General features: G+C 46.5%; 1 protein-coding gene across 3 annotated transcripts in view; it reads left to right on the top strand.

Annotated features, from left to right (window-relative positions):
- The first annotated feature begins 1,008 nt into the window (after window positions 1-1,008).
- The window catches only part of ALPK3 (alpha kinase 3), a 33,914-nt gene continuing 23,636 nt past the window's right edge, over window positions 1,009-11,286 (top strand). Inside the window, exons 1-3 of one of the 3 annotated variants that reach the window (XM_087738224.1) lie at window positions 1,158-1,295; window positions 8,853-8,964; window positions 10,425-10,463. Coding sequence is in view for 2 of the 3 variants with exons in the window: in XM_087738222.1 (XP_087594348.1) it covers window positions 1,027-1,295; window positions 10,425-10,463 (308 nt within the window). In the remaining variant the exon portion in view is untranslated. Of the gene's footprint in view, window positions 1,296-8,852; window positions 8,965-10,424; window positions 10,464-11,286 lie in introns of all 3 variants that reach the window. The other 2 variants (XM_087738222.1, XM_087738223.1) reach the window with 2 other exon arrangements.

Here is an 11,286-nt window from a genome sequence, read left to right as displayed (position 1 = left end):
ATGCGCACACTGTGTGCGTGTCTGTGCACACACCGTGTGTGTCCATGCACATCCCTGTGCTCATGCGTAGGTGGTGCACACACTGTGTATCTCTGTGAACACCCCTGTGCCATCCCCTATCCAAAGTCACCTTCCAAATCACAGTGTTTGCTGGGGAAGAGGAATCAGGGTGTCTTGCACCAAGTGATCCACATGGCCATCACCTGCCCCACTGCTTGCTGCCACATTCATTATCTCTCCTGCTCAGGGAGGATCAGCTCAAAGCCTGTTGTCTTTCCCGGTCTGGAGCTCTCTACCATCATCTTCCCACTTCTGCAGCAATCGCTGCTGTGCAGTCATAGGCAGACAGTCGATCCACAGCAAATCTGTTCCATCCATCAGTCCTGTGCCGGAGAGATGCGATGCCACCAGGGACGTGCCCGTGGCGCACGATGCAACAGCTTGACAGGCAAGACGAAGGTAAGAATAAATTCAACTTTATTACGCGTTATGTTTTCATTTGGTATTAAATCACTGCTGGTAATAGTTTGTGACATGTACCCACCTTTTATAGCCCTCTTTTGTGCTGTCCTTTTCATGGAGACCGAATAAATACCAGCGCAGACGTTCTCCTGGGCAGGCCAGGATAAAAACCAGGCTGCCGAGGTGTGAGATGCTCCTGAGGCCGACACAAGGACGTGACCGCCGTGACTGCACTGAGCAGTGCTGCTGGCCAGGGCGGGAGCCTTGTGCTTTCAAGAAATAGGGGAATGTTTTAGCTGATCCCGAGACATCTTTGAGGCACGAGAAATCCCCCAAATCGAGGTGGGGTGTGTGGAGGTTATTATAAAAAAAAAAAAAAAATACACTGTCTCCCAAAAAGATGAACTCGAGCCGGCAGTGATGGAAGGAGGAGGAGGCCAGGCACCCAGCCCGGGGGCAGGCCGGGCCCCCAGCCCCGGGGAGGCCGGGCCAGGCCGGGCCGCGTCCGCCGCGTCACGTCGCCACCGCCCCCGACTGACAGCAGCATGTGCGGGGCGGCTATAAATGGCCGTGGTGACTGACAGGGCGCGCAGCGGCGGCGGGGCCAGGGGCAGCCGCAGCCGCAGCCGCAGCCGCAGCCGCAGCCCCAGCCCCAGCCCCAGCCCCAGCCCGGCCGCCGCCATGGGCTCGCCCCGCCGGGCTCTCGCCGGCCTCTACGGGCGGGGAACGGACAGCATCGAGGGGGCGGAGGAGGCCGAGAAGGCCGAGAGCGCGGCCTGGGCCTCCCGGCCCGACCGGCGCAGCTACCTGCTGAGCATCCGGCCCCGGAACAGGTGAGGGGGCCGGGGGGCCGGGGCTGGTGCGACGTGGGTGTTCCGCCGCCCAGCCGCCGCCGCCATGGGTTCGTGGTGCCACCAGGCCCTAGGCCGGGGACACAGCCCGCGGGTGACATTTCAAAGGCAGGTGGAGGAGTGAGGCGCAAGGGAAGCGGGGACAAGCTCTCTGGAGGTGAAGCGGGAGAGGAGCAGGCTGGCAGCGTCCCAAGCTGTAAGGCAATACCCGGCCCCAAACGGATCGAGCTGGAAGCAGCATGGCCACCTTGGCCTTTGCCTCCCTGGAGATGTCCAGGGTGGAAAAAACAAGCGATGGCTTGGGCTCTCCAAAACAGCTTGTTCGCTGCGGGCCAGCCCCTCGCTTCCCAGGAAAGGGATGTGTTTTTTTGCGGTTGTTGCTGGAGCAGGGGTTGTCAGCATCGCACATCGTTTTATAGCAGGGCAGGTGTGCAAGTTGACTGCCACGCTGTGAAATCCTGATGGACATGCACTTCTGCGTCTCTTGAGTTAAACTTGCGTGCAGGATACCGTGCTGACCTTCCTGCCTTCATTGTAGCGAAGCTGCTTGTGTTATCGACACCAGACTCCAAGCAAGGGGCCCGCTGCGCATGTGCCTTATCTTATTGCCAAAAAGGTATTTCTACAATGTAGATACAGGCCGAGCAGCAATGAGAATGGCATTCCTGGGTCAGAAATGGCCTTAAGCAGGGGGTCTGTGGTAGGAATAAGGCTTTGTTCGCATGGGGGAAGGTATGATAAACATGTTGTCCACTGAGACTGGCTGAGGTTAGCAAATACGAGGCAACGTGCCAGCAAAGGCAAAGGTGTTGATGATTGTGTTAGTCATTCAAAATAAAGCCTATAAATTACTTTGAATTCACTAGGAATGCTCTTCAGTCTGTAAGCTCTTGAAATGAGTGTGCTTCGTCCCTGTTGATGGTTTATAAATGATCCATTTCCAGCGTGTCAAGGGTTGATGCCTCAAAGAATCTGAGATTTGTAAAAATAAATACAGGACCAAAACAGATAAAAGCGTGCTGCCTGGAAGTCAGATGTTAAAACTGGGGTAATGCCAAAGTTAAGTTGCCTTAATTCAGTTCTTTTGTGCTTGCATCATAGAGTGCAATCTAATTGCAGTCAGTCTGCATACCGTGGCATCTTCAGTACCAACAAATGCCCATACAGCATCCACAACCAATCTGTGACCTCAGACCATACCATGCAAAGGAAATCTGTAATCGAGTCTGACAATTCCATTCAGCCAATTACAAGTAGAGAGGCTCTTTCATAAATAAGATGTTGAGGTGTTTTGTTTGCCTGCAGCTTGACTTTTATTCCCCTCCTGAGTATGTTCAAACTGCAGCTTTAATCAGTTCAGCCATAAAGGAGGGTTGTCAGTCCTGCAAGCTGGCGTTCCCGCTGGCTTCCCCAAATCGCAGAAGTTTTGCTCAAGGCTGCTGAGGAAGGCACAGAGCGATGTAGCACTTGCATGCAGTGAGCTGGCTGGGTCAACACTGCGGCTCAGGCATAGTAAATCCAGCCTGTGTCTGGAAAGGTCTGAGTCCTGAACACCCTGAACTTGTCAGGCTAGTGCTGTGGGTGGGTGCACCCCAGTTTCTATCCACTGGAGCCTAATGCTTTTGCAGGCAAAGGGACACTGTATTGCCACGCTTAAATCAGCAATGCTTTTGTTTTGCACAAATTGTCTAATCCCTTTTTCAACCCACTTATGTACTTGGTTGTCAAAGCCTATGGCATGATAGTTTCATTTTGCCTGTTGACTTAAGTGGCTGCCCCTTCTGTTCTAAGAAGCAGTGAATAAATGTTCGCTGAATAGCAAAACTGAGCTTTCCTTGTGTTCATGACACCTTCCAGTTTCTCTAATGAATGAAGGAGGAGTAATATAAAAGTCTCATTCCCCACACAGCCCTGAGTGTGCTGAAGACTTGAGCCAGGGTGTGTGGAAACTGTGGTGTTGTCTATGATGCAGGGCAAGGGCTTGAATGAAGTGGGGCTTTTTGTCCTGTAATTAAATAATGTATCAAAACAATTCTGGAGAGCAAGTGAGTGGAATGGTGTAGCAAGAAGACTTTCAGAAAGTAATTAGGAGTTTAATTAAATCCAGGAACATCTGGAGAGCTTGCCTGGGAGAACTTGAAAAGCAAGATGAGCGACATGCACAATGGCAGATAATGTTCAGCAGTTCTCTTTAACGCAGAACATATTTGAATTTGGTGAGTTTGGAGCTAACAAAAGTATGGGTCAAGTGATACAGACACAGAGTTGTGGTGGGAAGCTGCTGTGGTGGTTAGAAAGCAAAAATGGGTATTTTGATCCAAAAATCAATGTGTGCGTTTTTTCAGGCTTCTCTTTATGTGTATTTATCAAGTGTGTTTAACTGAAATATCTGCCTGCTCTCTTCACCCATTTTTTAAAGCTGTAGAAAGTATAGTGACATGATAGAGGTACTTACAGACATGGAAATATCTTTATGAAAAGAAACTGAGGTTAGGAATCCCTGCTCCTGGGGTGATTCATGAACATGTTTCACCTATGTGCTTGCATTCATGACCCATGTAGAGAATAGTCTGGATCATCTTACTAGGTCTCCCTAATCCTATAGGAGGAAAAGGATGTTGTGTAAATTGAAGGATACTAATTTAGAAACCAATACACTTTTTTCTGTTTTTTTTTTAACTTGTAGAATTTGTCAGAGGTGGTGCTGCAGGGGCCAAGAGAATAGAGGTGTTGAAAATGGCCGTAGAGAGAACATCATCCCTTTATTAAACAGAGTATTCAGGATATTTAGTTTTTGTGCCCTTAGGAACTGGTCTTTAGGAAGAATCTTCCCTGTGAGCAGATAGCTCAGTGACAAGAGATTACTGGCTTTCCTTTGTCAGTCTTTTAACATACCTGATAATGGACAATGTGATGAGCAGCTTACGGTCATGGTGACTTGCCTTCTGCCCTGGCAGCTGACAGAACTTTTTTATTTTGGGGTAGGTGTTGTTTTTTTTTTTAAACTCTTATGCCTCAAAGCACTTGACTATAATTACTTCACAAAGTGAGAGGAGAAGCTGTCAGTCCTGTCCAGGGTCTGCCTTAGCTGCATTCATAAGCCACCTCTTTAGGTGTCCTTTTTGTAAGAACTAGCTGAGTCTGGAGAATGTCTTGTGCAGAGAGATGCAATTATATGTAAAATCTTACAGCAGAGGCTTCATCCGAGTCCTAGGCAAACACTTCTGTTGGAAGTGATCTGCACCTCTCATCCAATGCAGATGTCTGCTCCTCGGTCTCGTTACAGCATTGCCTCCTTGCTTAAATGTCTTTCTACTGTCATAGCTTCATCATATGCAGATATTTTAAGAGTAGAGTGACATTGCGTCTGATCTTTTCTTGGATGGTTCTCTCTGGTTGTCGTGGCAGTTGAGCTCAGGAGAGTGCCTTGCCACCTGGCTTTTCTGGCTAGAAACCATTCCCAGTCTTGTACCTCTTGCTTTGCACATAATATCAAATTAAGGTGAAAGATCTGTTACTATAATAAAGTCAGCTGAAAACGCAGGAGTACTTTGTTCCTGAAAAGCATGTTTAGCTTTTTTAGTTCAGAGGAGTTCCCTCTTCAGCACCTGTAACTTCTTACAGGACCTTGCTTTTGGCAACAAGTGGTGTAAATCCCTGATAAGAAATGAGCTGTGGCATCTGGGGAGTTCAGTGCATCCATCTTGTCTGACAGAAATGTTCCAAACTCTGAAAGGAGGGACATCCAGTACACACTTGAAAGGCAAAAGTAAAGGCATTGGTGGGTTCATCTCCAGGGTCTCTTTTCTACCAGGGTAGAGGTATCTTTTTCCTATTGGTGTAATTATCTGCACAGTGGTGCCCTGTTTGAGTGGGGCTCCTTGCCAGTTGTGCACAGTGAATAATAATACCAAGCTGCATTTTTTGGGTCTGTTTCTAAAGCTTCCTGTCCATATCTCCTAGAATGTCAAGTGGAGCTGAGTATGTAGGCTGATTAACTGATAACCTAGGCTGGAGCTGGACAAACAGTGCCCTTCAGGACCACTGTTAAAATATAGAATATATCACATGTGTGAACTCTGCTCTTCTCTGGAAACCTTATAAATGGAGACGTTTCCGTGGCCTGGGATCCCATCTGATTGCATGGAGGGGAGAGCCTGGTTTCCTCTGAACCACACACCTCTTGTGCCACAGCAGAGGCAGCTTCCAGGAGATGGATTTAAAACCTGCTCTGTCCTCGCTCTGTTTCAGCAAGGGGAGGAAGGTCTTGGGCGAATGAGGCTGTTATCTTACACTGACTCAGTCTCACACTTTACAGCATCGCCTGGTCCAAGAAGAGAAAGGCAGAAGAGCTGTTAGGAAAAACTATATATTTTCACCTTGCTGAATAACCCACAGCTACAAAAATCTTCTGTGCACAATGAGTTACCAGGAAGATGTCAACTTTCCTGGGCATCTATTGCCCAATATTTGCTTTGCTTTCTTTTGTCCTTTCTCATTCCTTGATGCCTTTCAACTAGCTGCCAGTTTCGTTTGGACCATAAAGGCAGCAATAATTCAGGGTTAAAATACACAAGATCTGAGCCATCTTCAGAGTGTTACAGAGGCTGATACAGGAACATGTAACTTAATTTATTGTTTTCTGCCTTCTCTGTTAATGAAATCTAGCTCTAAATTGTTATGTGCAAGTCTATGTTCATCTCAGCTCAAAGTAAATTACCTGCAGAAAACATGCCATATTTCTCCAGCTCTGACATCAATTTGTTCCATGACCTTGACAAGCAAAGACTCAATACATCGGTTTTCCAGTCTGTAAAATAACAATGTGTCTTGTGCAGCTCCATAGCACTCACAGCTGCTTTATCACAGGATTGCTGATAATTACTGCCATGGTATATGAAACACAAACACACTTGCTCTGTGTATGCATGAAGTGCTTGATAAGAAGCAGGACACATGGCAGGAAAGAAGCCTTAAGCATAACCATATGTACATGAAAGCTTCATTGTTGCCTTTTAAATGTTGAAAATGGTTGGCTTCTGACAGCTGAGAAGACATTCAGTGAGGCTTGTATTTGTCTCAAGTAGTATTAACCTTGGAGGCAGAGAAGTTCATATGAAATCTTATACTTGGAAGTCTGCATGTACAAAACATGCCCAATAATATCACAGGTCAGAGTGCCAGCAAGAGGGAGTGTCTGTAGGGGATTGCCAGGGCCATCCCTCTGTCCTGCTCCTGGGATGGAAGGGCTGCCCTCTTGTCAGTGGGATCTTCTGAGGAGCTTTTGTGCAATGCTGTTTCCATCAAAACTTAACTCGGAGGTCTCAGCTTTGCTGTCATTGACACGTTTCACTATTTACTTGCTGCACTGGACAGCTTGTGTAGTTTTCATGCTGTGGAAGAGCACTGAAATATATTAATGACAGTTGCAGCTCAAGCAGATCAAGTCCGTGTACTTGTACGTGTGAGGATGGAGCCACTGTGAAGCCTATTTCAGGGTCTCCTGAGCTCTTGTCGACTTTCATATGAGGACATGAGCTGGAAGGAGAAAGATCTCTTTATCTCAGGAAGAAGAAATACAAAGAGAATTTCATGCAGTTAGAAAAGGTACTAGATTTAAAATCTATGTTTTTCAAGCAGTTAACTTATCAGTGCCAGTGGGGTACCAGAAGTACCAGCCTAGGCCGTCAACTTGAGCAATATTTTTAGTGATTAAAAAAGTGAGTGTTGTTGACAGTTCTGCCTCCTGCCCTTGCAGCAAGACTGAGATTTGGCAAGTGCATGAAAAATGGGGAAGATTGTGTTCACGTCTGAAGAAAATTATGAGTAGTTGAAGGGATAAAACCTTTAAGTAGATGATAAATGTCTGAAGGAGTTTGAAAGCATCTGATGAAACAGAAGTTAAAGAAGAAATGAGGCTGGTAGAAGGTACATAGTAGAGGGGTTTAATTCTCATGGTCCAGTGCAGCAGTGGTTAATAACCAAACCTGTATTTTCAGGGCTAGCTTTTAACAAGCTGTGCTTCATAGATGTGAGATACCTGAGGATGCTTCCTCCCACTGATGCTGGACATGCCTGGAGCAGACCTCTCTGAGCTCCTCTTCTCCAGTAGAGAGAAACCAGTACCTTTAGACCTCAATTCACCTGCTTTAGATGTGTTTCTTAGGATAAGATAAGCGTTTGCCTTCATCCAGTAGCTATAATGGTCCCAAGCTTGCTTGGGGGAGACACATCTGCTGCCAGTGCTGCATTTCATTAGCAGAGTCCTCTACTGTGTGCACAAACAAGTCTCTGGAGAGCTGAGGACACAGACAATCCAGTCCCAAAGCGTATCAGACTAGGCACGCTGGGGTGTCTATTGTGCCTTGCTCAGGAGTCCCATGTTTCTAAGTGGATAGATTTGGTTTAGAGTCTGATGTAGTTATGCTGTTGCAGCTCTATGCAGGTATGCTGTGAATGTAATTAAAATGAAGTGAAATGCCAGCTGCCTGCAGGCAGGACTGTTCTGGCTGAAGTGTTCAGAATTTGATCTTGCTCTCTCTGGGCTTAAATATCTAGTCTGTAAAGCAAATTTTGCTTGGTTCCTTAGCATATTGAGGTTAAACTTTAGTTAATATGTGGATCTTTGTGGTGATGGCCTTTTTCTTTTGATAATATCAAGGCTCCTCAAGAGACCCTCAGTCCGGTATTCAGCACTGTGTTTCAGGATGTGCAGTGAATAAAGCCCAGGTTGTGTGCTCAACACTGGAGATTAAAAAAAGTACTGATGATGCTCGGTGTTTGATCACATTCATGAGCACAATGAATTCGTGGCACAGGCATCCTTCATTCTGGCTCTTGTCTATTTGAGTGATTTTCTTTATGTCCAAGCCAAGACACCTTCCCATTTGTCTTATGAAAGAAAGCATGATTAAAACCACATTTTTGCCTATGCTAGCGTTCTCTGGCAAGTGTTTTAGGATCTTTGCTGCTGGCTCCTCAAGCGATGCCCACGTCCTTAGTGTTCCTGGAGGCCAAAAGGACATTTTTCCCTTGCAGTGGTATGCAAAATGTTTTTGGGTTCCTTTGCTGTTGAAAAGCTGGGAGATGAGACATAATTCTTACTTATGCCCATGAGTTGTGTTTCCAGCTGGACAGAGCTGCCTGGGGGCAGCCCAGAGCACAGGGACACAGTGCATCAGTGCCGCTGTGCTGGGATCACCTGGGGTGGCTGTGCTTGGGGAGGGTTGTGGGGAGGAGGAAGCTCGATCCTCTTGGGAGGTCAGGGCAGGGCAAGAGCAGCTGGAGGCGGAACTTGAGCTCTTCAAGCTGGTAGGGTGGCTGGGGGTGATGAGGACAAGGTGACGCACTGGTCAGTAAGGCAGGTAATGCAAAGGCATGCCTTGCAGTGCTGGAAAGGACATGGGGCTCAAAGGGATGCCCCGGGTGGTGGGGCTCAGCTGGAAAGACAAAGTTCCTCTGTCTGACTTCTCCCATGGGCCAGCACAGCACATGCAAGATGATCCTCAGCCTGTTATGGTTAGTGTTTGATTTTTCCAGCTGGATAACGCCTGATCTGCTCATCCCCTGGCTGAGTGAACTGCAGCTGGCACTGGGGAGGAATCAGGATTGTGCGGCTGGGGGTGGAGAGGGTGAAGCTGCTGCCAAAAGGGTAAGTGCCACCCATGTTTGTTGGGTTAAAGCTACTCCTGAATGGCTGTCTAAAACATCTTCTGTCTTTGCTCTTCTGATCTGAAGGAGAGGAGTCAGTGAGCTCTTAAGTGCTGGGTTTTTTTTTCCCAATGAAAATGTGCAATTATTTGTGTAATGTGTCAGGTCTTCAGGCTGAACTAATTTTTAATTATTATTCGCATGGAGATTCTGCCTCCACAGGTGGAAGTGCTACATGGTTGGCAGGAGTAGTTTTGAGAGACCCTCTCTGGTCATTTTTAGGGCAAGGCTTGAAGTCCTGCTGACTTCTGTGCGATTAGGACTTGCACAGAGCCTGGATGTGGTCATTTGAGTAGGAGACCTGAAGAGGTGCACCTTTCTTGGTTCTTCTTGCTGTCTTCTGTAGCATCATCATAAAGTGCTGAAGTTTGGTTGTTCAACAGTGGTCTTCAGTGCACAAGGCTGAGAAGGTTTGACCTGTGCGAGTCTGACTTCTTACATCCCAGAGGGGGTGTTTACACTGCAGTCACTTCTGAGGCTATATGGTGAGGTTTTTGCGTAGGCATAACTTACATGTATCTCAGTGTGATTAAATCACTGAGCTTACGTGCTGTTGACTAGCTGGTACCTAGTTAGTTTTAGGCTTTTGATTGCCATGTGGGTGAGCTCAGGGTCTGAGGAACTGCTCCTGACTGCTGCGGGTCAATGCCAAGAGGTTATTTCCTACAGCCTGCAAGGGGCTGGTGCCACAAAATGGCAATGTGGCCTTTTGGCTAGAACATGAGTCCTTGAAGACAATTCTTTGGGAGAAGTGGTGGCTGCTGGTAAGTAGTGCATCTGGGTGTCCCTTGTGTAGGACTTGGGTGTTTGATTTTATTCCCTGAATTGGTTAATGTTATAACATGTTCCTGCAAAGAAAGCAAAACGTGTAGACTCTTGTAAAGTCTACTTCTTTTATTTTATTTTAATTTTTTGCCGGACCTTAGTGATTTGGTTGGCAAGCTGGAAAGCAATGTATAGTGACCAGAGAATTTGTCCTTGGAAGCACAGAGGGTGACCAGCTCAGGCCATCTGCTTGCCAGCAGAGAATTGGGCTTGCAGCAGTCTGTACTCCTGCCTGCCGTTTAATTGAACATCTCCTGGGGTGGAGTTGCCTGCTTTGAGCACAATGCTGCGGATGGTGCATGGAAGGCTCAGGTGCTGCTTCTTGGAAACCTACTTGTATAAATGTCCTTACACTTATTCTCTGACCATTTCATTTTTACAGCCTTTGATTTCAATTGACAATGTGGCTTGCTCGTCCTGGCAGTCAGCCTGAGTAAGGCAGCTGTACCTTCTTTTAATAGGAACTCTGACCTGTGCAAAACAACTCATCATTAATATGTCTTTGTAATGGTTTGTTTATTTCAGCTCCTTTCCATGCTTCTCTGTCTAATGGTTTTTATGCTGTTTTTTGCTTAGCTTATCAAGCAGCAGATACTCTCCCTCCAGTTTAGGAAGGTAAAACTATGTTGCATTAAACTGCTCTGACCAAACACTTTGCTGAATCTGACTGCACATGATTAATCTGCAATGCTTTGTTACTAATTAATAGAGAACCCTGAAGTGATTGAACAGCCTTATTCTGCATGATTGGATCCCTAATACTTGCTTGAACTGCAGGCAGCAAAGTGAATGTTCATCGTAATTCCTGTTAAGGTGCAAGAAATATTCCTCTTTCTTAGCCAAAGGATGGGTGTTCAGCTACTTCTTGATGTTAAAGTGAGACTTCCATACAGAGACATTAAAAATTAGATGTGCCTGCCCTGAGACTTTCAAAGAAGAAATTTTCTTTTCTCCCTGCCATCCTGTGCTTTATTGTGAAGATCTTAATTCATTTGGACTGCACTGAGATGCACTTGTAGGGCTGCACTTTGCCTCTGGCAAAATAACACATTTGGAAGTCAGTTGGCATTACTGGTTTGCTGCAGAAGCAGGTAGAGGAATGACCACGGAGGGAAAAGCCTCTCCAGAACGTCCCTATAGCTGTGGGATTGCTAACCAAAAAGTAAGGAAAAGAAAATCATGATGAAGAGGAATGCACTTCTCACATCTCCTTTTCCTGCAGACTGCTTTTGTATGGAAATCCCTCTTTAATGTAAAAAGGCTACTGAATTGCCTGTGTCCTCTTCCTAGGCTCCAGGGCTTTTTCTGCAACAAAGATGCAGCTTCAGGAAGGCCTGGAGGAAGAGCAGCTGCCACCTTGTATCAGATTTCTTGAATGTGCTGAATTACTGGTTTAGAAAGCAATTTAAATTGGACAAGTCTTGTTGCAGCTGGAGTG

This window comes from Nipponia nippon, unplaced genomic scaffold (assembly GCF_047370975.1).
Source record: "Nipponia nippon isolate SJK-2023a ecotype South Korea unplaced genomic scaffold, ASM4737097v1 scaffold_62, whole genome shotgun sequence".
Classification (NCBI taxonomy): Eukaryota; Metazoa; Chordata; class Aves; order Pelecaniformes; family Threskiornithidae; genus Nipponia; species Nipponia nippon.
This window is presented reverse-complemented; position numbering and strand designations above follow the sequence as displayed.